The sequence below is a fragment of the Cheilinus undulatus genome, linkage group 11 (assembly GCF_018320785.1).
Source record: "Cheilinus undulatus linkage group 11, ASM1832078v1, whole genome shotgun sequence".
NCBI classification, from domain to species: domain Eukaryota; kingdom Metazoa; phylum Chordata; class Actinopteri; order Labriformes; family Labridae; genus Cheilinus; species Cheilinus undulatus.
In genome coordinates, this window is record NC_054875.1 from 33,394,774 (window position 1) to 33,418,835 (window position 24,062).

At 38.7% G+C, this 24,062-nt stretch overlaps 1 protein-coding gene across 2 annotated transcripts in view; it reads right to left on the minus strand.

Annotated features, from left to right (window-relative positions):
* Nucleotides 1-24,062, minus strand: part of plcg1 (phospholipase C, gamma 1) — a 43,887-nt gene that overhangs the window by 14,162 nt on the left and 5,663 nt on the right. For both annotated transcript variants that reach the window (XM_041798846.1, XM_041798845.1), the window contains exons 3-17: nt 13,676-13,828; nt 11,475-11,568; nt 11,325-11,372; nt 9,298-9,382; nt 9,084-9,167; nt 8,669-8,691; nt 8,510-8,579; nt 8,323-8,424; nt 4,752-4,870; nt 4,112-4,197; nt 3,562-3,682; nt 3,159-3,327; nt 1,889-2,011; nt 1,530-1,631; nt 1,090-1,277 (exon numbers count right to left, since the gene is read on the minus strand). In XM_041798846.1, coding sequence (XP_041654780.1) covers nt 1,090-1,277; nt 1,530-1,631; nt 1,889-2,011; nt 3,159-3,327; nt 3,562-3,682; nt 4,112-4,197; nt 4,752-4,870; nt 8,323-8,424; nt 8,510-8,579; nt 8,669-8,691; nt 9,084-9,167; nt 9,298-9,382; nt 11,325-11,372; nt 11,475-11,568; nt 13,676-13,828 — 1,567 coding nt within the window. The remainder of the gene's footprint in view (nt 1-1,089; nt 1,278-1,529; nt 1,632-1,888; nt 2,012-3,158; nt 3,328-3,561; nt 3,683-4,111; nt 4,198-4,751; nt 4,871-8,322; nt 8,425-8,509; nt 8,580-8,668; nt 8,692-9,083; nt 9,168-9,297; nt 9,383-11,324; nt 11,373-11,474; nt 11,569-13,675; nt 13,829-24,062) is intronic.

Below are 24,062 nucleotides of genomic sequence, written 5' to 3' on the forward strand. Positions count from 1 at the left end.
TAGGCTCTGAATTAAACTATAGTAACCTCCTTAAATGTCTCCATGTTTGTAGTTTACACCCAAGCGGCAACCTCCGGTCCTGAAAAATGAAGTCAATGCGGAAGTGCAAAAAATTGCAATGCAGCTAGTGTCCGCTTGAGGCTGGCTGCAGAAACACTGGAAGTCCCGTCTGAACACCTGTTTAAAATCCAGTTTTTACATTAGAAATAAACTGGTTTATAGCCTTGTTCAAAAAGCCAAATGTGTCTTATTAGCTAATGCCTTCATGTGCTTTCACTGTACAGGGGGTTGAATTTTTTTGTACCAGAATGGTTTAGATTATATTTAGGAAAAACCTCACTGCGCACTGATTGCCACTTCTCATTTGACTGACATATCTCAACAGGCAGAAGCTATGTTTCTGTCAACCAGAATGCTAGCTAGCTGACAGGAAGTCAAGCTTAGTGGGTGGCCGTTAGGTTAATCCAAAGTTCGGTTGAGACTGCGGTTTTAATATGGAAGCCGCCGCGGATTGGCTTCCAAAGCAGTTTGAGTCCGCCTATTGTAAGCAACTGCTGACGTCACACAGGGTTTGACCAATTCTTTCTACCTGTCTATGTTTACACCCCACACATCAGATAGCTGTATAGCTCTGGTGTGCCCACTAATGGTATCCTCCAGTAGGATGTGTCACATACAAGCATGTATATTTACAAAAATGCTTTTGACGCAGCTGGATGCATACATAAACACAATGTGAATAGCCAAGTATACCTCTAGCCTAATGCATGCTATTTGAATAAGGTAAGAGTCTGAGAAAGCAACAATTTCATTGTTATATAAACCATGTCAAAGCACTTTGTAAACCTTTGTTTTTAAAAGTGCTCTCTATATAGTTATTATTATTATTATTATTATTATATGACTCAGTGAATTGCTGTGATTTATTCTCCTTGTTGATAACAAACACATACCTACTAAATGCTTATTTTAAGCTAAAGTTCTTAAGATAATATCAAACAGGTTAATGCTAATGATTTTCTAAAGGTGTTGAGGCCCATATGCAAAAAAGTTTTACATACTATGAATGCAGACTGATAAAAACTTTACCAGAAAGACAGAGTGTAGTCTCCCACAAAGGTTTCACTCTCGCGGACCAGGAAGGAGCCATCAGGGGCTCCAGTCTCCACGCAGTACTCAGACAGCAACCTCTCTGCTATCTGCCGCCCATCCCGCCCTGCGCCCAGCTTCCCGTGGAACCATTTTTCTGTCACGTGTTGGTCCATACCATTGGACACCTGGAGGATGGGAACAGAGGGAGAGATGCCAATTGATGGATAACACTACTTCACAAGCATGGGCCTACATATGCAGCCCTAGCTTAAACTGTTCTCAAACTTCTTATTAAGAAAATATGTGTTCCTTGTACTTAATGTCAATTGTGTACAGTTTTTGATGCTTTCCAGGCATGCAAGTACAAAAAAAAAAGTTCAAATTAGGGCAGTAATTGCAATCTCTGTGTATTTACACAGCACACCAGGCCTGCTAACCTCTCTGTGCTCCTCTTCATCATCGTTACCCTGGTTACTGGAGGTCTCCTCTGAGTAGTAGATCTTACTGCTAGTCAGGACAAAGAAATGAGGGTACCACTCCTGGGGAAAAAGAGAGGGACAGAGAGAAGATGAAGGGAGGGAGACAAATTAAATATTCACAACATCATGTGTTGCACTAAAATGTGGCCAAAGTAGGCAAGGAGATTTCAAGCTTCTCATAGAGCATAAAAAGGAGCACATGAAAGTTAAAAACATCTGAAACAAGTGTCACTGGATTTTTTAAAGGAATGAGTGGCTAGCTGTTAGAGGGAGAGTTTGCTTTATTCATAGCTTTAACACACAATCCCCCTGCTTACATGATTAATGGGGTCTTCCAGGTACAGGATACCGTTCTTGATCGAGTTGCTGATGTCATTCTCTGAGTAGGGAGTGGAGGTGGACACCTCCTCATAGGCACTGCCTTCTGCAAGCTTCTTATGCTGCAGCAGAAAATCAGAAACATTACAGTTAAGAAAGCTGGAACAAATTATCTTATCATACTCCATGCAATAAATGCAAGATATCTTGAGGTGCATCTAAAAAAAACATATTATCATAAAAAAAGTGTTTTTTTCCTCCAAAAATTTTATTCACATAGTGAAACTTCCATATATTCTACATTCATCATTACAGTGTGAACTTTTTCAAGATCTTTTTGTTTTAATGTTGTTGATTCAGCTTACAGCTAAAATAAATTTTAAAAAATCAACTATCTCAAAATATAAGAATATCACAAAATACCAGTCCAAAAGAAGAGTTCGCAATGCAGAAATGCTGACCTGCTTGAAAATGATGCTCATTTATTGCACTCAGTACTTGGTTGGAGCTCCTTTTGCACAAATAACTGCACCTATGCCAAATGGCATGGAGCTTAGGAGTCGGTGGCATTGCTGGGCTGTTATGAAGCCCACGTTGCTCTGATAGCAGCCTTCAGCATGTCTGTTTTGTTGAGTTTTATGTCCCTCATCTTCCTCTTGACATTTCCCCAGATTCTCTACGGGGTTCAGGTCAGGCCAGTTGGCTGGCCAATCAAACATAGTAACACCATGGTCAGCAAACCAGTTTCTGGTAGATTTGGCTTCACTGTTGGCAGGTGCCAATCCCTGCTGGAAAAGGAAATCAGTATCTCCTAAAGCTACTCGGCAGATGGAAGCATGAAGTGCTCTAAAATGGACGAACACCAGCAGATGACATGGCACCCCAAACCATTCTTCTTAGCCCAGTTGAGAAGTTTATAACATTGCCTGTGGTTAAGGAGAGGCTTGACACTAAGAACATCACATTCCTGGACCTATCTGTGCGTGCTGGCTCTTGATCCACTGACTCCAGCCTCAGTCCACTCCTTGTGAAGCTCCCCTAAGTTCTTGAATCTGCTTTGTTTAACCATTCTCTGAAGGCTGAGCTCACCCCTGCTGCTTGGGAAACATTTGTCATCCAGATTAAAACAAAAAGTCTTGAAATGTTTCACTTTAAATAAGATGAATCTAGAATATATGGAACTCAATTTTCTGAAGCAAATCACATGAAAAAAATGAACTTTTACAGATTTAGATGCACCTGTACATTTATAAAACAGAGACTAATGACCTTAATGAGGATCTTTCTCTTAAGCTGGTTTGGTGAAGGCAGACCGTCTGCAGCGATATCCACTGCTTTGGTCAGCAGCATGTCTCCAAACACCTTCTTAAAATGAGTGGCCATATTCCTCTGCTGCACAATACTGCAGTGGTCCTCAATGGACAAGATGATAGGATAGCTGTAAGAGGAACACAGGTAAGCATCCTGCGCAGTGCAACCTCACAGATATCATCTTTATCTGTGCTATGGTGTGATTGTCATTGTAAAATTTTGTCAGACATGAATGTCATGAGTGATGTCACTATGGTAGTTCTATATTATCTTCTGTAATTGCTTCAGTATCTTTGTCATGTGTCTTCCTTATGTAAGTTTTACTGTAAAAAAGAAGGGTGTTGCACTCTTGGAGACTCACTCGGACGTAACAAAGGCATGCTCTTTGATGGTGGTCAAGACATCCCAGAACTTAATTTTAGTTGTGAGGGTGTGTCCGTGGTAGATGACTGGCATTCCATCTGGACCATCCCAGCAGTCCACTGAAAAAGGATCATACAGGTAATGTAATCTCAATAACAATGTTGGATAAAGTAATTATTACACATTATTACAGATGTCTTATACAGCCTCAGGAGAGCTTTGAGGCCATCAAACGTGAGGACAGTCACACAAGTTTAGGTCATGTTTGTTTATTTTTGTTGAGGCAAAGTGACCCTTTAACCCACTATAAGCCGGTCCTATTCATGAAAACCTGCTCGACAAGGGTCTGATGTAAAGGCCATGTGAGGCCCTGTTGTGTAACAGTAACAGCGTGTCTGAGTGTGCGGGTGAGGGTGTGGCGGCTACATTAAAAGTAGAACTGTATGCAATAAGAAGCAGGGGTTTGTTAATTATGAGGTTTAAAGTCAAGCGGTGGTGTTTGACTTTATGAGGTTCAAACTGTAGTGAGTGAGTGTGTGTTTACCCACATTCAATACAGCGGCAGCCCATCCTCAGACAGCGCGCGTATGCCTCAAGGGACGATTCACTGGAAAACTGGTCTCCAGTCAGGTAGCTAAAAATAAGCATGTACCGTCAAAGTATGCACACGAAAACACACTCACACAAAACCAGTCTTTCAAAGGTCTTTCACACATCAGAGACTCCGACATGAAGACATACTCTTTCGATGGTGGTAGCAAAAACATACTGATACTGGGATATAATAGGGTCCTCTCTCTTTTGTTGACCACCGTAAACACTTTCAGTTTGTCAATTCAAACGTTATCAAAGCTACCAGGGAAGTTTTCATTCTGCTGCTACAGTGAGTATTGTTCCACATCTAGTGCAGAGGTTATCATTTCTACTGCCTTTCACACACTTTTCAATAGGAGGAAAAAATATTTTCCTACAAAATAAACGCCTGGATATCATTCTGGAACATAATTGTTAAATTATACATTTTTTATCTGATGTATGGGGCCCAGTTCAAAAGCTCACTCGGGATAAAGGCTTCAAGAAAGGATGCCAGATTAACATGTTCCCAAGGCTTTAACACAACTAGTCTAATTTGACAGCACATGTCATAATATAATGCCTGAATGAAAGCTATGAAGGCTTTGTTCTTACGTGTTGTGTGAAGAGGAGATCCAGTAGTGAGACAGGGGGTTGTTCATGTTATCAGGACACACTTGGTCCAAGGAGGCATCCCAGACGGTATTCTCTTTTGAGAATAGGTATGTCAGGAACTAAACAGGAGACATATCAGCAGAAGAATGAGGATAAATTGAAATGTTCCCTTCAATGACTTCAACATCAAGCTTCTGGAAAGATTTTATAAGAGTACAGCTGCCCAAACCTCTCTGCAAAAGTCTCAAACTTCACAAATTTTTGCTCAAGTCAAAGCAATATAATAAAAAGCAAGAAGAAGCTATCAGGGAGAGGAAAGCAAAGAAGAGAGGAGCTTTAATACAGTGTGGAACACAAATGTACCCTTGGGCAGGAACAGAAGACTGCCTGCAAGCCACACTAAGGATCTGATCCCACACTGCTGCCTGCTCCATGCCATTTCTACATAAATTAATTAGTGTAAAATCTAAAAGCGAGACAGCTTTGGTTTGAGAACTGTTCTCTCAAAATAACACATGTATGATAAACCTCTATAAAAACTTTGATATATGAATTCACCTTAAATACAGGCAGATATGTCAGTAAAGACACACATGTATGTGATAAACATCTTCTTGGTGAATAATTTCAAGTTCTAATATGTCAGCTAACAAGTGGACACAGTATTAAAGGTTCTTTAACAGTTTCAGTCAGTAAGAACGCATTTATTAAGAAGATCTGATATTTATATAGAATTTATGGGGTTGGGCAAAATATTCATACCACAAAATATAGTAGCTGCATATCTAATGTGATACCATGATCAAAGTGCTAGTTTCATACATCACTTCTTCAGAAATGCAACACTCTAAACAGACTGCCTGTTTGACTCCCTGGGTCACCACTACATGACTTCTCACTGCTGTGCTTTTTCTATGAATGAGGGTAACATGAACAGGACTTAATTGGCCAAAGAGGAAGTGGGCAGCGGGAAACCACAATATATAGCTGCTGCTTGTCTCGTGATGCCATTATCTAAATTCTGGTGCCGAATGGCTGAAGAAGGCAGCTATAATGTCTAACATCAGAGGAAAGAATCTAAATTAGATAAAAGGTGAAACTGACACTAAACTGCAGTAAATAAAAACACCAATCCTGCACTTTACCTTTTTGAGGGGCATGCTTATTAGACGTTGTGATATATTGTTGAATAGGTGCTTTGCAGTATCTAACCTATTTTTGAATCACTATACAGTGATTTTATGTTCACATCAGTCACATACACATACCTGATATCAGATTTTGCTGATATCTGACACGCTAATTTCCACACTTGCTTATGCAATGCCAATACCTAACTTTGCAAAGCTGAAAGACTGTCCAGATTCCATGTCCATCATCAGGCAGATCCATCTTGTAAAGCTTCAATGTGAAATGTTTGTTCCAGGTCCAAGAATGAACTGACCAGTCAGCCCCATGGTGGACGGTAGCTACAGGCAAGGTTTAATTTAAGGCAAACTGGTAAACAATGGCTGTTGGTGAGGCGACTGAACTTTTACTGAAATCAATTTCCTAATTTAAAAGCAGATTTTGCATGATGATTCCTAAAGGCAATCATGACAATGTCCTTAAGTTAAAAATAAAAAACAAAATCTTCTCATAGATAGAGAAAAAATGCATGACTGAAATTGCATAAAAATTATTTGTTCATTCTGCAGATATGTACAGCTGATAAACTGTCTCTAAATATCGGAAGAAACTTTTTTATCTGCCAAAACTGATAACTGATTTCTTTAAGATTTAAAGTGCTTAACAAATTTATTAGACCACCCTAACCCTAACCAAAGTAAGGTTTACGCCACAGCTGCCCTAAATTAACAGCATTGGTAATTACCAAAATCATTTTTTATGTTTCTGCAATGGTTAATACACTAATATGTAGAAGCTCTTTAACCCTAATGATACTTTTAATGCTAAAATATAATTATTATTGTTATCCATGAATTTTCAAATTTACTGATTTACAAAAAAACTCTAAAAATAGTAAAGCTCATTAATATCTCTTGATTAATATGTCAAATTACAGTTTTATTTACTTGCATTCCTAAACAGAAAAATTAGTTTTAGTGTTGAATGTTATGCTTGATTGATTTCTGACTTCTCAGAGAAGCCCAGTGTGCCGGCTCAAATTTGGGTGAATTCAGTTTGAAATCCCTCATTCCTGTTCAAAATGGTAAAACATGGAGAGCTCACTGAAAATGAAAGAGTCCGCATTAAAGCACTTCATGATGCTGGATGGTCTTTCAGACAAATATGACAGGTGGTCTAATAAATTTGTTAAGCACTGAACATATTTTGGGCTTTTTAGGCCTTTATTTCTAGAGAGGAGGAGAGTGGATAGAGTCGGAAACCGGGATGAAAACGGGGGAGATACATGTGGAAAAGGAGCCACAGGCTGGACTTGAACCTAGGCCACCTGCGTAACATGGGGTGCTACCTAACCACTTGGCCATCTGCACCCCACTGAAACCTAACCAAGTTATTTTCTGATGATACCAATATCATGCCAATAATTTCATGCATCCTGGCCAATACCATACACTGCATCACACTGCATTGTATCCCAAACTATCATATCATATCCATATCGTATCTTGAGTGACCCTGCTAAACCCTCAAACTGGAGAAGGTTTGCTTTCCTGCAATTAAGAAAATATGAGCAGAGGCTTGAACGGTTACGTAAGTGTAGGAGTGATAATGCCCATGCCAAAGCATTGTACAAAACATATAGATATTTATACATAATGCTTCATTAGACTATCATTAGCAAGAGGCACTGAAGAAACAAGGCAGGCTAAGTACTTGCATTCATATTCTTAACACATGACCAAGGTTTAAAATCATGTCTCAGAGAACATGTATCTCAATGAGTCTTTATGTAAACTTGAACCTCTGCAGACTTGACATTGCAGTGAGTGTCTTAGGCTGTGCATGGTATGTAAAAACATTTGTATGAATGAAGAGAAAGAGTTCAGGCTTAAAAAATAAATCTTTGAATTCTTTCTCAAAATAGTGTCAGCACTGGGATTTTCCTCTGAAAAAAAGAATACCCAGAAGCTCTGCTACTGTCATTTTTCTGCACTCAAGCCTTTTGTAGACTTCCAACAAATAATAGTTTATCTAATTACCATTTTCTCTGTTTGAGTTGTTTTTCTCAGGATGGCTTGGGCATGCCATAACATTATATAACCCAACACAGAATGACATACCAGCTCTCACAGGCTGGTCTGCACCAGCTTCCTCTTGTCTTGGGTCAATCATGTCTTTATGGTGACCACAAAAAAGCATTCTTTATTTCTGCAGAACTCTCATGAGCACCACAGTCAATAACCTTTCTCTATCTGTGTGGGAGGAGGTGCTTTAGGCTGAGATCACAGCTATCCATGTCAATTTTAATGCATCCCCACCCCCATCGCAACACAGTGAGGGGCACTGGAAACATCACACAGAAAAACACCTATATATTTTTTCCATTAGTGAGCAAAGACCCTAAAATGAGGGGAAGGAAAAAGTGGTATGAACTTTTGTTAACCTCATCTTGGTGAAAATAAGGCTGCTCCACTTCCCTCAGGGGGTCTTTCAGGTAGCCGAACATAAAGTCTTGAACCTTGTTGCTGTCCGATGCCCACATGTCCTGGATTCACATGCAAAAACAGACACATTAGAGTGCTGAAGAAAATCTGCAAAGAACTTAATGTTCAACTGCCGGAATATGTTACCTTTTGAGACTCCAGGAGGAAGTTCTTGAAGTCGTCAAGGGAGATCCTCTGTTCTGGTCTGTCAATGAACCTGACAGTGAAAAGAAATGGTCCGCTTCAGTACACAGACAACTGTGACACTGCAGAGATTCATTGTTGGCGTGTTTAGTTTTAACCTACCTTTGCAGAAACGGGATCTCCAACTGAAAGAATGAAAAAATAAGTAATGAGAGTGAAGCTCTTTCAGGGTATCCTATCAGTTATGTAGATTGACAGATTGGGGGGGGGGGTTGCTAGATCATTTTGGGGGGTGGGGGTGGGGGTGGGGGTGGGGGTGGGGGGGTGTGCATGAGGTCATCCATTTAATTTGACCCCAGTCTGCCTGCCTGCCTTCTCATCTGTGTGAGCATGAGTTAAAGTGTGTGTGTGTGTCCTAATGGCCTCCAGAGGGGTTTGGTGGGTTTTTAGCTGGTCCATATTGATCCCACAGCCATTTGAGAACAGACAGATGGGCGGTGAAGGGTGTGCTGGCAGGGAATCAGATGGAGTGGAGGGGGGAGAACTGTCTGTGCATGCATAAAATCACTGCACTTACATTTTTCTGAGCGTCAAACATGAGGCTGCGATAAAGTTGCGCAAACTGGCTGAAAATCACATCTCCGTTCCTCAGTTCTGAGTCCTGTAAATCAAGAAGCAAAAGGATTGTTAAAAATAAATCATAAATCTTTAGCCTCTCATAACATTATAGTGAAAGGGAAGTGGGCAGGATGACAAAGGGGAAAGGGGGTCTATGATAAGAAGAAGCTTACCGGAAGTTTCTCTCTGAGGAACCTCATGTTGGGCACCCTGTAGTTGACCTGGCTCAGCATGCTCTTCAGATCCTTACAGGATATCCTAAACACATACAAGCGTTTTGTTAAGGAGTGAAACACAAACATGGATACACACGTACGATAAGGTTTAGTTTTGCACAACTAGATCCTGCTGAGGTGCAGAAATATCACATTAAACCTAGAGAGGCCGTGCGAATCTCTCATATTCTGCCAAGTCCTTTGGGATTCACTTTTCTTTCACAACCTGGAATTCTGGCCAGAGAGGACAATACCCCTGCAGCGTAACAAAGGCTTGTGCTTTCGTCAGGGATGTTACAGACAAACATCTCAGTACATCTTCTCCATCCTCTGCAGTCTGTTTCCTGCTGCAGGAAGAGGTGCTGGTGTGTGGCTGAGGGGTTAGTTCCTCCATAACACCTCAACACATCGCTCTCTCTCTATCTCTGAGACACCTATGAGCCTCCTGCAGCGAGCCCTCTTGCTCTAGAGGTTATACTTTGGAAAGGACACAACTGGTGCTCCAAATAATTGAGTTATGCCTGATGACACCCATTTCCTGTGAGGCTGATGGGATTAACGTTAAATCTTTTCCTTTTTCTTTTTTTTTTTTTTTTTTTTTTTTTTTAAGAAGGCCGGCCACACACTACAGAATTTTAAGTCTGATTTAAAGCCCGTTTCAGACTGGGAGCGTGACACGCCTGGATTTTCAGTTTGATTGCATGTTAACTAGTCAGGGCTTTCACACTGCCTGCTTGTGCGGCGCGTCTCGCGTGCCTGATCCGTACGGCTCAGGTGCAGAGAGTTTAGATTAGATGTCACAACTGTTTTTTCTCTGCACTGCGTGTGGCTATGGACCAGACAGAAAATGGAAATGATAAATGGAGAGCCACATTTACATTGCTGTAGCACATAAAATATGTTTACAATGTGTTTCTTGATAACCTTGAGGAAGGCCACAAGCTTAAATGCGTCTGTCTGATAAAGTTGTTCTCTGAAGATCTACTATTAGTGAAACTTTCTGTCTCCACACTAGTAGAATATGTCACAGGAAATTTAAACACAGTAAGTGCTTTTCTGGTTTGTGCTTTTCAAATTAAAAGCCTGGTTTAGCATTTCTGTAGAGAAACTCCTTTCGCTTGAACAGAATGCTTTTGTTTTTAATAGTTCCTGACACACTTCCTCTATACACTGAATCAAGTAGCTTGTAGGGGGGTTTATTTGGGTAAAACTTATGAAGAAGGACAGGGCTTTGAGAGCAGGGAGATGCAGCAAACTTGTGCCCTGTGTGAAAGCTGCACCGGCAGGAGCCGGAGCAAACAACACACGCAAGCAGCAAAACACGTTCCCAGTCTGAAATGGGCTTAAGGCAAGATTTGCCTCCCCTGACGATCATGGGGACATATCCCGAGTGGAAGAATTCTCGTGTGTGGTGTCAACACAATTGCTTTACTGCTCCAAATTGTGTCGTAGCCTCCCAGACCCTGAATTGTAAATATCAAACACGTTTGGTATCTATGATTCTAGATAATAGACCCTGACCGACCAAATACCCACAACAACCAATGAGAGTGAAGCGACGGGGTAGCGTCACCAGCCATATCATAAGTACTTTCATCACTCAAAACCATAAACACAACTGTAGCTTCTTTTCAGCGATGATTTCATTCTGATTCTTTCACATTGTTTTCTGATTTTTGCTGCACCTGTAAAACATGCCAGGGCAGCCTGCTGTGGAGGGACAGCAAGAGGGTATCTTGACTGGCATCCGTGGTTTTTTGTTTTTGTTTTTTGAAGTCACGTGATCACCCAAGGTTGTTTGCAGGTCGGCAGGTGTGTGGTCGCCAGTGATCTGACAGCCTGGCTGAGTTGTCTAGTGGGTGCGTTCAGAGGATTAAAGATGAAAAATCTTTAGTAATTGTTCTCATGTCTGTGGTCTCCCACAGTTTAAAAATCATTTCAGATTTAAAAATCGTCTAGTGTGTGGCCGGCCGAAGCAGACTTACCTGTCTTCTCTGTTGCGGTCAACAGCATAGAACTGCTTACGTAGCCATCTAAAAACAAAAAAATAAAGCTTAATATCATGTGCGACCTGTTCACAGCACTTTACAAAAGCTTTAAGCTCACCGAGTGTAAAGTGTAAATGAACCATCTACCTTTCTATCTGAAGCGGTGTTGGAGACTTGAGCGTGTCTGCCAAAAGCGAATTTAACCCCTTCACCCACATGGTCATCTCCTCATCAGAGGTTGCTGTGAGAAAGGAAAAAAACAACAAATAAATGCCTAAAGCAAACATTTCTGACAGATTCTGTCTTTTTAAAAGATTTATGCATCTCTTAGAATGTGTGGTGCCGTGTAGGGCGGCAGTTACACATCCTTCTAAAAAACAATTTAGAAAGTGATGTTCCAATAATAAATAGACAACTTTGTCAAACAAATAGCAACAACAGTGACTAAAATGAGCAGGTTATGTTCTTAATTAGGTTTTGTTTGAACAGACATTTCATCTAAATTAATAAGATTATCAAATACTGTCAATAAAAGCAAAGAAATGAGCAAACAATCACTCTGAGGCTCTTTTCGTTAACAATAAACTATTGATAATGTAATTGATACGGTTCTTCTGCACCACTTAAAGCCCTTTGAAGGCAAACTTTGAACTGTGACTCTGGCTATACAAAGACAACTTCTTTAAAGACCCTGTAAAGTGAATATGAATCTGTATTTAGGTTTACTGTATGACATGTTATGAAACCCTAAATCAAATTTCAGTCAAATTCAACATCTCTAAGTTTATAAAATTAAGCTTCAAAATTTTGAAAAATGAGGCAGTAAAATCTGCTCCAGGCTGGTGTAGGCGTGTCTGTTGGATGAGCTGAAGCCACGCCCACGTAATACAATCCTCTCAGATTTAAAAAAATGTCAGAATCTGAATGAAGGAAAGTTCTCACATCATTATCCTGACCCTTGACCGTATGAACACAGCACAGCTGCCTGGCTCTGTGCCAAAGAAGACAAAGGGCGCATTCACACTAGGCCATCCGTACTATACCTGGGCCCTGTACCTAAAGTCCGGTACGTTTGGCCAGTGTGAGTGCAATCGTTCCGTGCTTCGCTTCACGGCCTCAGCACGGAAGGACGAGGTGGGCCTAGGCACGGCACGGCACGGGTGCAAATGAAGGAGCACAGGCACGGGAATGTGACGTAGCGTGAAGTTACAACAAAAGACCCACCTCAGAGCGCAGAGAGCACACCAGGCAGCAGCTGTATGCTTAGAGACAGCAAGATTTTTTTCTAGAAAGACAGCGAGAACTATATATTTGGTCTCACTGTAGTTCAAAAAGTTTTATCAGAGCTGAAGAACTTAACTTCACACAGCTCCACTATGACCTCGTTAGATAGTTAAAATAGCCTACTGATCTCAGGTCAGGTGTAATAACTCCGGAGTCAGATCAGATATCGTATAAATCTGTTGCTATTTTATAGCCAAAAAACAATACTTATACATACTGAGTCATCAACATTGTATAAGTTCATCAACGGTGGAGGCTTCATATGATGACGCTGGCGCGTGATGTATCCATGCCCAGGCCTGGATGCGTTGAGCAGTGCGAGTGTGGGCCAAAGGGGGTCGGGGAGGGGGGTCATATGGGCTTCAGCCCGGTTAGAATACGGTACTGTACAGATGGCCTAGCGTGATCATTTTTTGTCTCAAAACTCTGTTATGATGCTTTGAATCATCCCTAGACCACTGTGGCTGATAGATTTGGTAAATATACCTCACAATGAACAAAAAAAACAGCATTTAACTGACTGTTAGCTTTCAATAAAGGCAGTGACATCAGCTAACAACAGACTGTACTCAGATGAAATGCTCTGTGAATTTATATTCTAGGGTTAGAGGGGCAGGGTCATTCCCCATCGTGTGCTCATGACATCACAAGCCCACATATTGGCCCCGCCCACATTAAATCCAGCCAGGAGAGAGGTGAAAAACTTTCTAATGGTCTAAATCCAAAATTCTGTCACATGTAGATCTCAGTGTTATCACATGTTTACAGTAACCATATTCCAACATATATAGAGTGTTAACACAAAAACTTTGGATTTCACGTTACAGGGTCTTAACTGGGGGATTACAGCTTTCTTGTGAACAAAGCAACACTCCATGTTCAATTTAAACACAGTGAGGTAACAGGACCAACTACATGAATTGGACAATGTCTGCCTGTTAAAGCTGGAAGAAAATTCAGTCATACTTGGGTTCACTTGATAGGCTGATGGATGAAGATATTCATGCGTAAAAATGTGAGAAACTCTGTTACATGTGATGGGATAAACAAATGTCTCAAGGCACCTGCAAGGCTGAGCGATTTAAGACGAAATTCTGTGCCATACAAAATGACAAAGCAATGAGCCTGGTCCAGCCGAGCCGTAGAGTCTTCCACATAGCGCTCAAAGTCCCGTGACTTCTGTCCCCAACGAATCTCCTTGATCTCCCGAATATCAACTGGAGAGACAAAGACATTTACAACAATTATCGAAACACAGAATGTACATTTATTCCATTGCAAAGACAAAACAATCACTTTCAATATGCCAAATACCATGAATAATGTTTATTACCACACTCAGTGTTCCTTCATATCACTAGGCCTGGGTTCAAAAGATTGATTCTCCAATTCACATTGATTCTTTTTTTAAAAATCCGATATCGATCCGTAAAATCCAAAGATCCATCTTTTAATATATGCCTTTTCCCCCTCCTGTCGGCTCCTCGCGCTACCAGTCTCAGACTTACGTCACTCACGCAGCCTGAAAGTTGACCTGCACTCACTTCTAAAAGCGTTTGGACTCCGATTCAAGGTTTAAATCTCATGCCCAGTTATCTAATTTTGGATTTCTGGGCGCATTATCAATACGAGCTGCGTATCTCTTCCTCAAACGGAAACCTCCGCTGGTGCAGCGGAGCTCTACAGGTGGAGAGCGCTTAAGCTGCTGCAGCTACAGACCTGGTACACTCACACACAAAACAGTGATCATCTGAGATGCTACGTTTAAGAGGAGCAAACCCAACTGATTTGTGAAACCCCCGTATGTGTTGTGCCATACAGTGTGCTTTAATTTACGACCCCCTATTCCTCCGTTTCACGCGCAAATTACGCACAGCCCAGCCATTACAGCAGGGAAACGACAGAGCGCTTAGTCTAATATTTAGAACGATATGAGTAACAAACTCGCATCTCATGTAGCTTTTCTATCAAGTTAGCGTAATATAACATTTACAACATACAATATACATAATATGATAGATAACATGGTGCATGTTTCTTTATATCAGCACTGTGGGTTCTGTCTTTAATTAAAGAGCATAGGTGTCTATGGTACACACCTCACACACAGCAGACAGACAGATAAACATTAAAGCACCACACTGTATGCACTATATCTAAAAATGTGACTATTACTACTAGTACCACATTATAAGCTTCAGTGAAATCATATATCATGGACCTAATCAGATTTAGTTAAAAATAATTGATCAAATTTACTTATTTTTATTCATTTAAAAAAAAGAGTTTCAACTTGGACTTGCAACAAGTAAGTTATCTCTTTAAAAAAAAAAAACACGGTGGAGCCTGGCAGCTCTGCTCCACTGAAGGAAGCGCCAAACTTGACTGCATTTTAGATTTAACGCTAAAAAGACAGTGGCAAATTGGACAAAGAAGACCATATCCAGGGTGGGCCACATGGAGGTAACAAAAAGTGATGTAAATACTTCTAGTTTAGTTTTTAATGCAAACCCTGGAATTTTTAATAATGTTCCTAGTTGGAACATTTTTGAGCTATTTCCAACTTAAGTTCTCTGAGAATCTCTTATATGTAGAAGCAACATAGGATTTTTTCCTAAAATATCTCTGCATGGATCGATATCGAATCAAATCAAGAATTGAATCGAATCAGCGCCTTGAGAATCGGAATTGAATCGATTCAGAAAATCAACGGCAATACCCAGCCCTATCACTATTATTGTCATGTACAAAATCACTTCTATTCACTATCATCATGGGGTATAATCAGTGTGGAATTTAAAAAAAAACTGAGCCTCTGTCTGACCTGTCCATACTACTGTCGATACTGCCTTTACACCAAGCTTACTCTCTAACTTAAATTATTGTAGAGTTGCTGACACATAGATGATCCTCTGGTGGGCCACTCAAGTATATTTGCTGACCATTTTTTATTCTTGATTAAAAAAACATCTATAATGACTGTCCATGCACAGTAGTTGTGTCCGGTTATCAATACCCATAACAATGTTTCAAACAGAATGATCCTACACTCTGGTGGTAAGGGTGGCAAAGGGTCATCCGACCTCTTTTCATAGGTTTATTTTCTGTGTCTGTGTGAGTGGACACCTCTCCCGTCCATTGATAGTGATAATATATGAACTAAGAGTTGACTGAATATTTTCCTGGCCAATTATTAAGGCCAATATTTGGCATTTGGGTGATTATTGGGAACTACATTTTAACATTTTATTTTAAAATTAATTATTTTAAAAGTGTGCTACTGTGCTCATCCAAACTCTGAAACAGCTAGCAAATAGTTATACCAACGATGTTGATACTGTAAAATACAAATAGTCCACAATGGAAATGTTCATAAAGAAAGATATAAGAAGAAAACACCAAAAGGCAATCAGTTTAAGAATATAAATGCTTTCAATAAGAGTCCCGGTGGGATTTTTTATTTCACCTATATTTGGTGCTCTTTGGTTTTACTCTTGTTTGTACTGTAATGTTGGAGCAACCGAGCAAAAAATGTTCCTTTTCTCTTTCTTATCTCAAAGTAGCATAATCCTTGATAATACACAAAAGGGGGGTGCTTTAAATTAGCTGTAATTCTTAAGATGTGCTAAAAAAAAAAAAGTTAACTAAAGTTTTTAGGTTTTCTTTTTCAGTCAGCATCTTATTTTTGATCTGAAGTCATTTTAAATTATCTGGACAAATTGATGAAAATAAATGCTAAAAATAAGGAACAATAAAAATCACTGAAGCCCTTTCCCTCTGATTAGTAATATTTTGTGGTACACCAGATTTTGTTTATCTTTTTGCCTCAATTCTAAACGCTAACCTTTCAATGCACAGACCAACACACAGCATGAGTATTTCAAGCCCCCAGACCACATAAAACACTGAAGTTGAGGCCACCATTTAAACCACATACAGGTTTACTTAAAGTAAAGACATGCAATAGGAATGCATTGTTGAATGTGAAAATTAAATAAAGATGGGGAGCTACACCCGTACATGCAGGTGTCTGTGTTACCAAATGTTTCGTTTTAACAAACTAGATTTAATCAAAACAGAGGTGCATGTGTTTTAATCAGGACAGCCAAATCTCCTTACTTTCTCAGCAAAGAGAGCTGGTACAATCTTGTCTTGCCTCCTTTGGCAGGCAGTGAGAAACTTTACGAGTGTGTTGGCTGTAAAGTAGCTCGACAGGCTCCTATCAGCGTCATATTAGCAGCAGTTAAAGACCTACAGCGAGGACTCTCCTGCTTGACACACACAAACACACTTCTTTCAGCTCCTGCTTCTCTTCCTGCCCCAGAACCACACATCCTGTGCTTTTGTCGCCTACACACCACATCTGTGCTTGCATAAAGGTGAGCATGTGCTCGTCCTTTTTTCTCAAGCACTAAGACTAAAAAAGTTGTGTCTTCTCACGCAGAATTTCACCAAGCCGGGCTCTCTATCGTTCATCATATCTCAGTTTATTTTACACAGCAGAGGAGCCAGCAGACTTCCGCTGAGAGCGAGGAGGCTCTGACAGGCTGATCTGTCAGAAAACACTTGAAGTAGTTTAAGTCAAAATATTTGTAGTCTGCCTCGGACAGATGCAGGAAAAAAAAAGAGATAGTCAGAGGTGTAACCTCAGTGAAGGAGATGAGAGGAGGTATCCTACAACACATTCCCATACTTCCTGCTGGGCTCTGACCTGCCTGCCAAACCATTTCTGCCTTTTGTTTTCACTTTGCATTTTTCCTTTCTACAAGCAGCTACATTTTTCCCCCCAGAATGTCCATGTTGAAGACTTTTTTTTACGGAAAGTTACTGTTTTTCTGTCATCTAACAAAAGAGGAAAAAATGGATCAAATATCTAAATACCAGATGTCATATGGTAACTTTGCCAAAAGTGTTCACAGATAACCTACACCTAAGATTGGTCATCAAAGAATCTTTTTACTATTTGTTGATCTTTTCCTTTTTCGGAATGCAAATATAAATTAAAAAAATACTTTTAAGATTATTTTTGGTGCCTTTATTAAGAAAAAAGGGCCGCAGATGGTGTCAGACACAGGGATGAGAGAGTGGGGAATAACAAGAGGTAAAGTGACAGGGATTATAGCCTCTGTACTCAGGACACGTGACACAGCCACTAGGCTAAGACTTATTTAAGACAATATCATGTGCTTGAATTTGGATTTTTTACAATCCACATTGTATGAGGTACACAATTGTTTGACTAGAGTATAACTAAAGGTGATTTTAGGGTTGCTGTGTACTTCTATAAATCCAATTTAAGACTTTTTAAGACCTTTTAAGGCCCATACAAAGAAAAAACGTTTGCAGTTTTTGAGTGCATGTGAATCATTAAATTAAATATGCTGCTCTGGATGCTGCTGTAAAAGCTGCAAATTAACTTTTGAACAAGCCATATAGAAACACAGAGCAATAAATAATCAGATTATGCTAAACAGACTGTAAAGTTTTGATGTTGGATTTATTCAGGTATGCCTTAGTCAAAGTGTTATATGAAATATATGGCCCCTCACATAAAAAAGACTTTTTGAGCCATTTAATGACCTTAATGAAAATCCAGACATTTTAAAGATTTGCCTGTGATTGGATATTAAACCAGATATAGCTACATCTTCTGAATTTTTCCATGCATCAATAACAACACACTAAAAGAATAAGTAAACGTGACCAAAAATACTCTGGGGGTTTAGGCCAATATTTTGACCACATACAAAAAAAAGATTTTAAAAAATTATCATACTGACGTTTAAGAATCTCAGTTCAATACTTTATGTCATTTAACACATAAAGGATTTAATTACAACAGAGTTAGTTGTGTGTTGAAGAGGAAAGAAAATTAAAGCGTGTAAGTCATTAACAAGCATGCAACTGCTTCTTTGAGCTCCTATAGTGTGACTTTTTCTACTTTAAGCTATCTTTGCATTCTAACTGCAATTTCAAAACAGAATAAACTTGGATTTAGGCAGAAAAAACATGTAAATGTTTCCTCTCTCGTTTAAGAAAAAAATTGACACCTTATACTGCTGGAGACAGATCAACTCATAACATAACCTTTTTTCATTGTGCATCATTATTCAATATAGAGAGTAATTACCAGAAGCAGCAATTAATTTACAGCCTATAAAATTAATAAAAAGCTTCAAAGAATATTAATGCTGAAATCAAATTTCCAGTGCTCGTGCAGAACAGAGTGTGACATTGTTTCCGTGAGCACTCACACATCAGCTGATCCATATCGGCTCCTTTCATATCATGTCGGGTAAAGATGAGTGCAGGACTTTCCCCCTGACAAATATCTGTCATGCAGCTGCATGGATTTTGTTCCTTTTTCCAACACATTGTAAATATAGCAGGCCAACTTAGGAGCTGAACCTATATTGCAGAGACAAAGTCATCTCTTCCACATTGCTTTAAGACAGCCTTAAGCAACTTAACAGGACACAGAGAATAATTTGCTGGTACAATTGTGATGATCTGGAAGTGTGTGGCTTTGAGGATAATGTATGCACAAGAAATTACTTTTGAGATCTGAGGTGAGAAGGCATGTACAGACTCTTTTACAGAAGTGATGAAAAAAGAAGTTCAAAGAGGTGACGGTTCCACAGAAGTGTGCATGAAATTCCATGCATACGCACATGCAGACAGCACAACAAGATGATTTTTTTCAATGGCTACAAAAAAAAAAAAAAATCCAGAAAATAACAGACAACATTTGAAGCTGAACATACGCTTTTCAAAAAGGCATCCATGATACTCCCGACATAATATCAGCAGATAATTGGTTCTAAAGATATTTATTGATACGGCACATATGAATATTTCAGCTAATATCTAAAGCTGATATATTAGCTTAAAAATTAGCAGAATGGAAAAAAATATGTTCAAGTTGAGCCAACAGACGTACCTTAGCTGAAGTTTTTCTTTCACTGTTCATCATTTAAACTTAACAGTGTGTTCAGAGGACTGAAGATTTAGGTGTGATATGCACAAAGTTGAATTTTTAACACTTGGGAAGAAAGTGTTTTTAAGTAAAGCCAATCAAGTTGTCAGGTTTGTCTTGGAACGATCCTGCAAACCTGTTTAAAATGAAGAGCTAATTTGAATTTGACATGTTAACTTCATAATAGGGGGACTATTTTCATTTTATACAACTGAAGCTTGGTTTTACCATTACTGTAAGGAAAACATCTGTCACAATATGTAAAAATAATCTAAATAAATAATTTAATGTTTGTCTTTCTTTAAGTCTGTTTCAAGCAGACTACAATAAGACAAGATACTAAAAGTAACAGGTCAGTTCTGGCACTTGAGAGAACTGTTTTTCTTTACAATTAAAAAAATATTTATATTAATATTTCTATCAGTGTCAGGAAAAAGGAGTTTGGAGATACTAGCATCTTGGATATAAGCAGACATCATGTATCCTTATCTTCAAGAACTGAGACTGGCAGGCCCTTATCTTAAAAATGTTACTACCTATTCTCAATCACAGTCAGCTCCATCATAAACCATAAAGTTTACAATTTTCTCTACAAAATTATGCACACATCATTTATTTCACTCACACTCAGCTCACAGTTTAAAGAAGGTAAATTCATTTTTCTAGAGATTCAAAAGCTGTTTTCTTAATCTGTTATTCTGTAAACCCTCAAGGAAAAGAGTAAAATATTAATCCAGCTTTGTTCTCAGAGTTCAAGGTGACATCTTGCAATGTCCGGAAATTCAAGGACTGCTATATTGATCTTCATTCACTGACCACCTGTTTCAGGGCTACTTTGAATTATAGCTATAAAGTCAGATGTGTTCAGATTTACTGTAATAGAAGGACATGCATGTGCATTACAGATCTACGGCGAACAATGTGAAACAATCTAGAGTTTATTTGTTTGTGTCCACAAAGGAGATGAGGTGAACCTGACCATACAAACGTCCAAAAGAGTGGCAAATGTGACTTCAAAATGTGAACTACATTCTGATCCTCTGATGAACAGAACAGTTACGTGTTTATTTCAACACAGGCAACATCTCCAAGATAAGAAAAACATGTGATTAAGGTGTTGTGATAAAGAAAAAGTGATAAATGAATAAATAAAACTTTATCAGCTACAAGTCTGTCTATGCAAATCTACTGTTCTTCATGTTGGACACGCAATACCTGTGTCAGTAACGTGTTTACTCAGGCCTCGATCCAACAGGTGAAGACTTAGCATGCTTGTTTTTGCCCACCTCAATCACATTTCTGAATACTGTTTTTAAGGCTGTATGGGTGCAAAGCATCATTATGTTCTTGTATTCTCTTATCTTTTCCCTTACTTATGTTATATTTTATGTCAATCTTTCCAATATATGTCAAGTGTAATAATATAAATGTATGTTCTGTGGTTTTCTTTTTTGCAGTGGTATATACTTTTCTCTTTACGTTGCGGATGTTTTTATTTATTCATTCTTATATAGATGATGAAAATGTGTGAAACACCCTCTGGTGTTTCTCATGTTTACATAGGCGCCAAATAAAATGCCCTACTAATGTCAATTAAATGACAGATTTCTCTTAGTAAGGCATGTTGGCAACTGTTAAGTCAAGGTTAGACTACACATTGTCAGCATGATTGTAGTCCATTCTGACAGTTGTAGGTTTTTGGGACCCGTCTTCTCTAAGATGTGTTGTTTCATATTGTGTAGTGGAGGAACTTGCCTGAGACACCTCATGTACTCCTGGCAGAAAGTCTAATCTGTATAATTTTTCCCTGTTTTTTATGATTTCTTCTACAGAGTACAGAGCACTCTGCATGCACTGCTGTCACAAATGTAAACAAACCAAAAGGCAAAACAAAAGAAGGTTGAAGAAGTTTGTAATGTGAGATGGAACTATGAGACAGAGGAAAAGTTTGACAAGCTCTACAAACAACACCCTTGTCTTTGAAATGTGTCATAGAGGGATGACCAGAAAACTGACTAAAAAAAAGAAACGGAGAAAAAAAGACACACTTTGGCACACTGGTTGGTAACTGTCGTTAGCGTTAGCATCAAGCTAGGGTATTAATCATCATGAATTCTAGACAAAGAAAGAAATACAGTATAGTCCAGTAAATACTGAATGTTTGTTTACAGTCTACTTTCAAGGCATGGTCTAGCCTCTCATTTTTATCAGTCAAGTAATGACACAAATTTATGGCTCTGTGATCATCTAATCCAGTGATTCCCAAACTCGAGCCCAGGCACCCCTAGAGGGTTGACAAAGATCTCAGGGGGGATCCATCTGCTCTAATATTGTCAAAATTAGATGTACATACATTTCTTTAAAATCATAATTTGAAACGTAATGTATGACAGTGTACTGGGGCCAGCAAAAAGTTAAAAAACAAAGAAAAATTAAAAAAGGTAACATTTTTGAGATTATCAAGATGTACAAGAAACCAAACCCAGCATTTCTTTGTTTAAAACATCATAAATTCAAGGGAGAAAACCTTGAAATTTCCATGTTTTAAAAAAGTGTAAATTTTGACATTAACCCAAAAATTTTACGTTTTTTAAGTCATAAAGTTCCGACATTGTAGAGTCAATCAGTTTAGAGGAACCAACTTAAAAACAATGGGTGGATAGTCGCAGTTTAGAGAAATATCTCATCTTAGTCCATATGATAATGATAATGTGATGAATTTGGGATAAAATCATGAGTACTTTCTTATTGCTCAGTTGCAGTAAGAAGTATCTTTTGATTAGGCGATCAACTGCAAGCACTTGTGCAAGGAAAACCTGCTTCATGTGATCTAATTTTCTTCTAGACAAACAGCTTTTTTGGACTTTATTATCTCAAATATATATACACATGACTCTTAAAATTTTAAAATTTTAGAAAAACATACTGATATCCATTGAAATTAGTGATATTTGGACTCAGCAAAGATCCATACTGTTTCCTGGGCCTTGGACACTGACATGTATGTGGACCTGATTTCATGTATGTGTAATGGACACATCAGCCAGGGTTATAAGTGATGGATATAAAACTGAATTAATGGAGAAGTTTTTAATTACAAAGCTTTTGATCACCTTTTTTAAGCATACCAGTGATTCATTTACTCGGTTTTACTTTTGGTAATCTGTTTAAAGATTGCTCTGTAGTTGTTTAATCTGTTTGCAAGATATTTCAAAACTACATCAATTTATCCTGGCTGTCTTTCTCAATCTAGATTTATTTTAACACCTGTTAAACCTTCATTTGATTTTTTTTGTGACAAATGCATCTGTATAGCTCTCAACTTCTATATCATGTTTTATAGAATGTTCTGGCATCATCGTTCTGTCGTCATTATCGTCATGTATTTGTTTGGTTGTTTGTTTGACTATATGTATTTAACTCTCTCCTCCTCCCACATCCTACCATATCTTTCGGAATATTATCATAGGAATCATTTCTTTTCACTGACACCATTATATTTTAGATTTTACAATCTTCTACTGTAACTCTTATTCAAGATCTACTTGTGTCATTTTCATTTTTGTTATTTTTCCTTGTTATATGTCCACATTATGATCTTCCCTTCGTGTTTGATTTTTACAGAGCTCCTATTCTGCTCTGATTGCTGATGTTGTTTTTGCCCTTGCTGTGTGTAAAACACTTTGTAAACAACTGTTTTTAAAAGTGCTATATAAATAAAGTTATTATTATTATTATTATTATTATCATTATTATCAGCTATGTTCACTTCATGAAGTATTAACAGAATTTACTTCAGTATTTAAACAAATAGAATCATGGTAATTTATGAAAGCTACTTTATTTATGTGATAAATATCAGCAGACTTCACAATTTCTTGAGTTTTTCCCAATAAGGCTGTGTTGATTGGACTTGGTAACACTATATGCACAGCTAAAACCCATAAGCCATTGTACATAGATGCCTTGCCTTTAAATTTAAGACCTTAATTTTCCTTTCAGATAATAGGAAGGGTTGCCTATATTTATCCCTAGCTGAAAGCTTGTTGTAGCTACCGCAATAGCTTAGCTTTGTCTTGTGTCCCTACGAACATCCTATTACAGCTCCAGACATATCTATAAACATATTCCATCATCTGAGGGACTGTACTGACCACAGTGAACATAACTAAGATGTAGTTATTAAAATAACACTTTTCAGCTGAAATAAAGCCATTTCTAGCTTTCTCCCTACTTATTTCTGTCCCTGCTTCATGCTTTCTCGTGCTGCCTGTGACGTTACATTCATACCATTTACAGTCTACCTACCAAGTTAGGGTACAGGTGTCTGTGCAAACGCAAACTGTTTTAGGGTTTACCATACCAAACTGTACTCTATCAAACTGGACCACTAGGTAGCTGATATAATCAAAAGGCTGGTACCCCACCATGACTGTCACATAATGTTTTGTTGTTTTTTCATGTGACACTTTCAA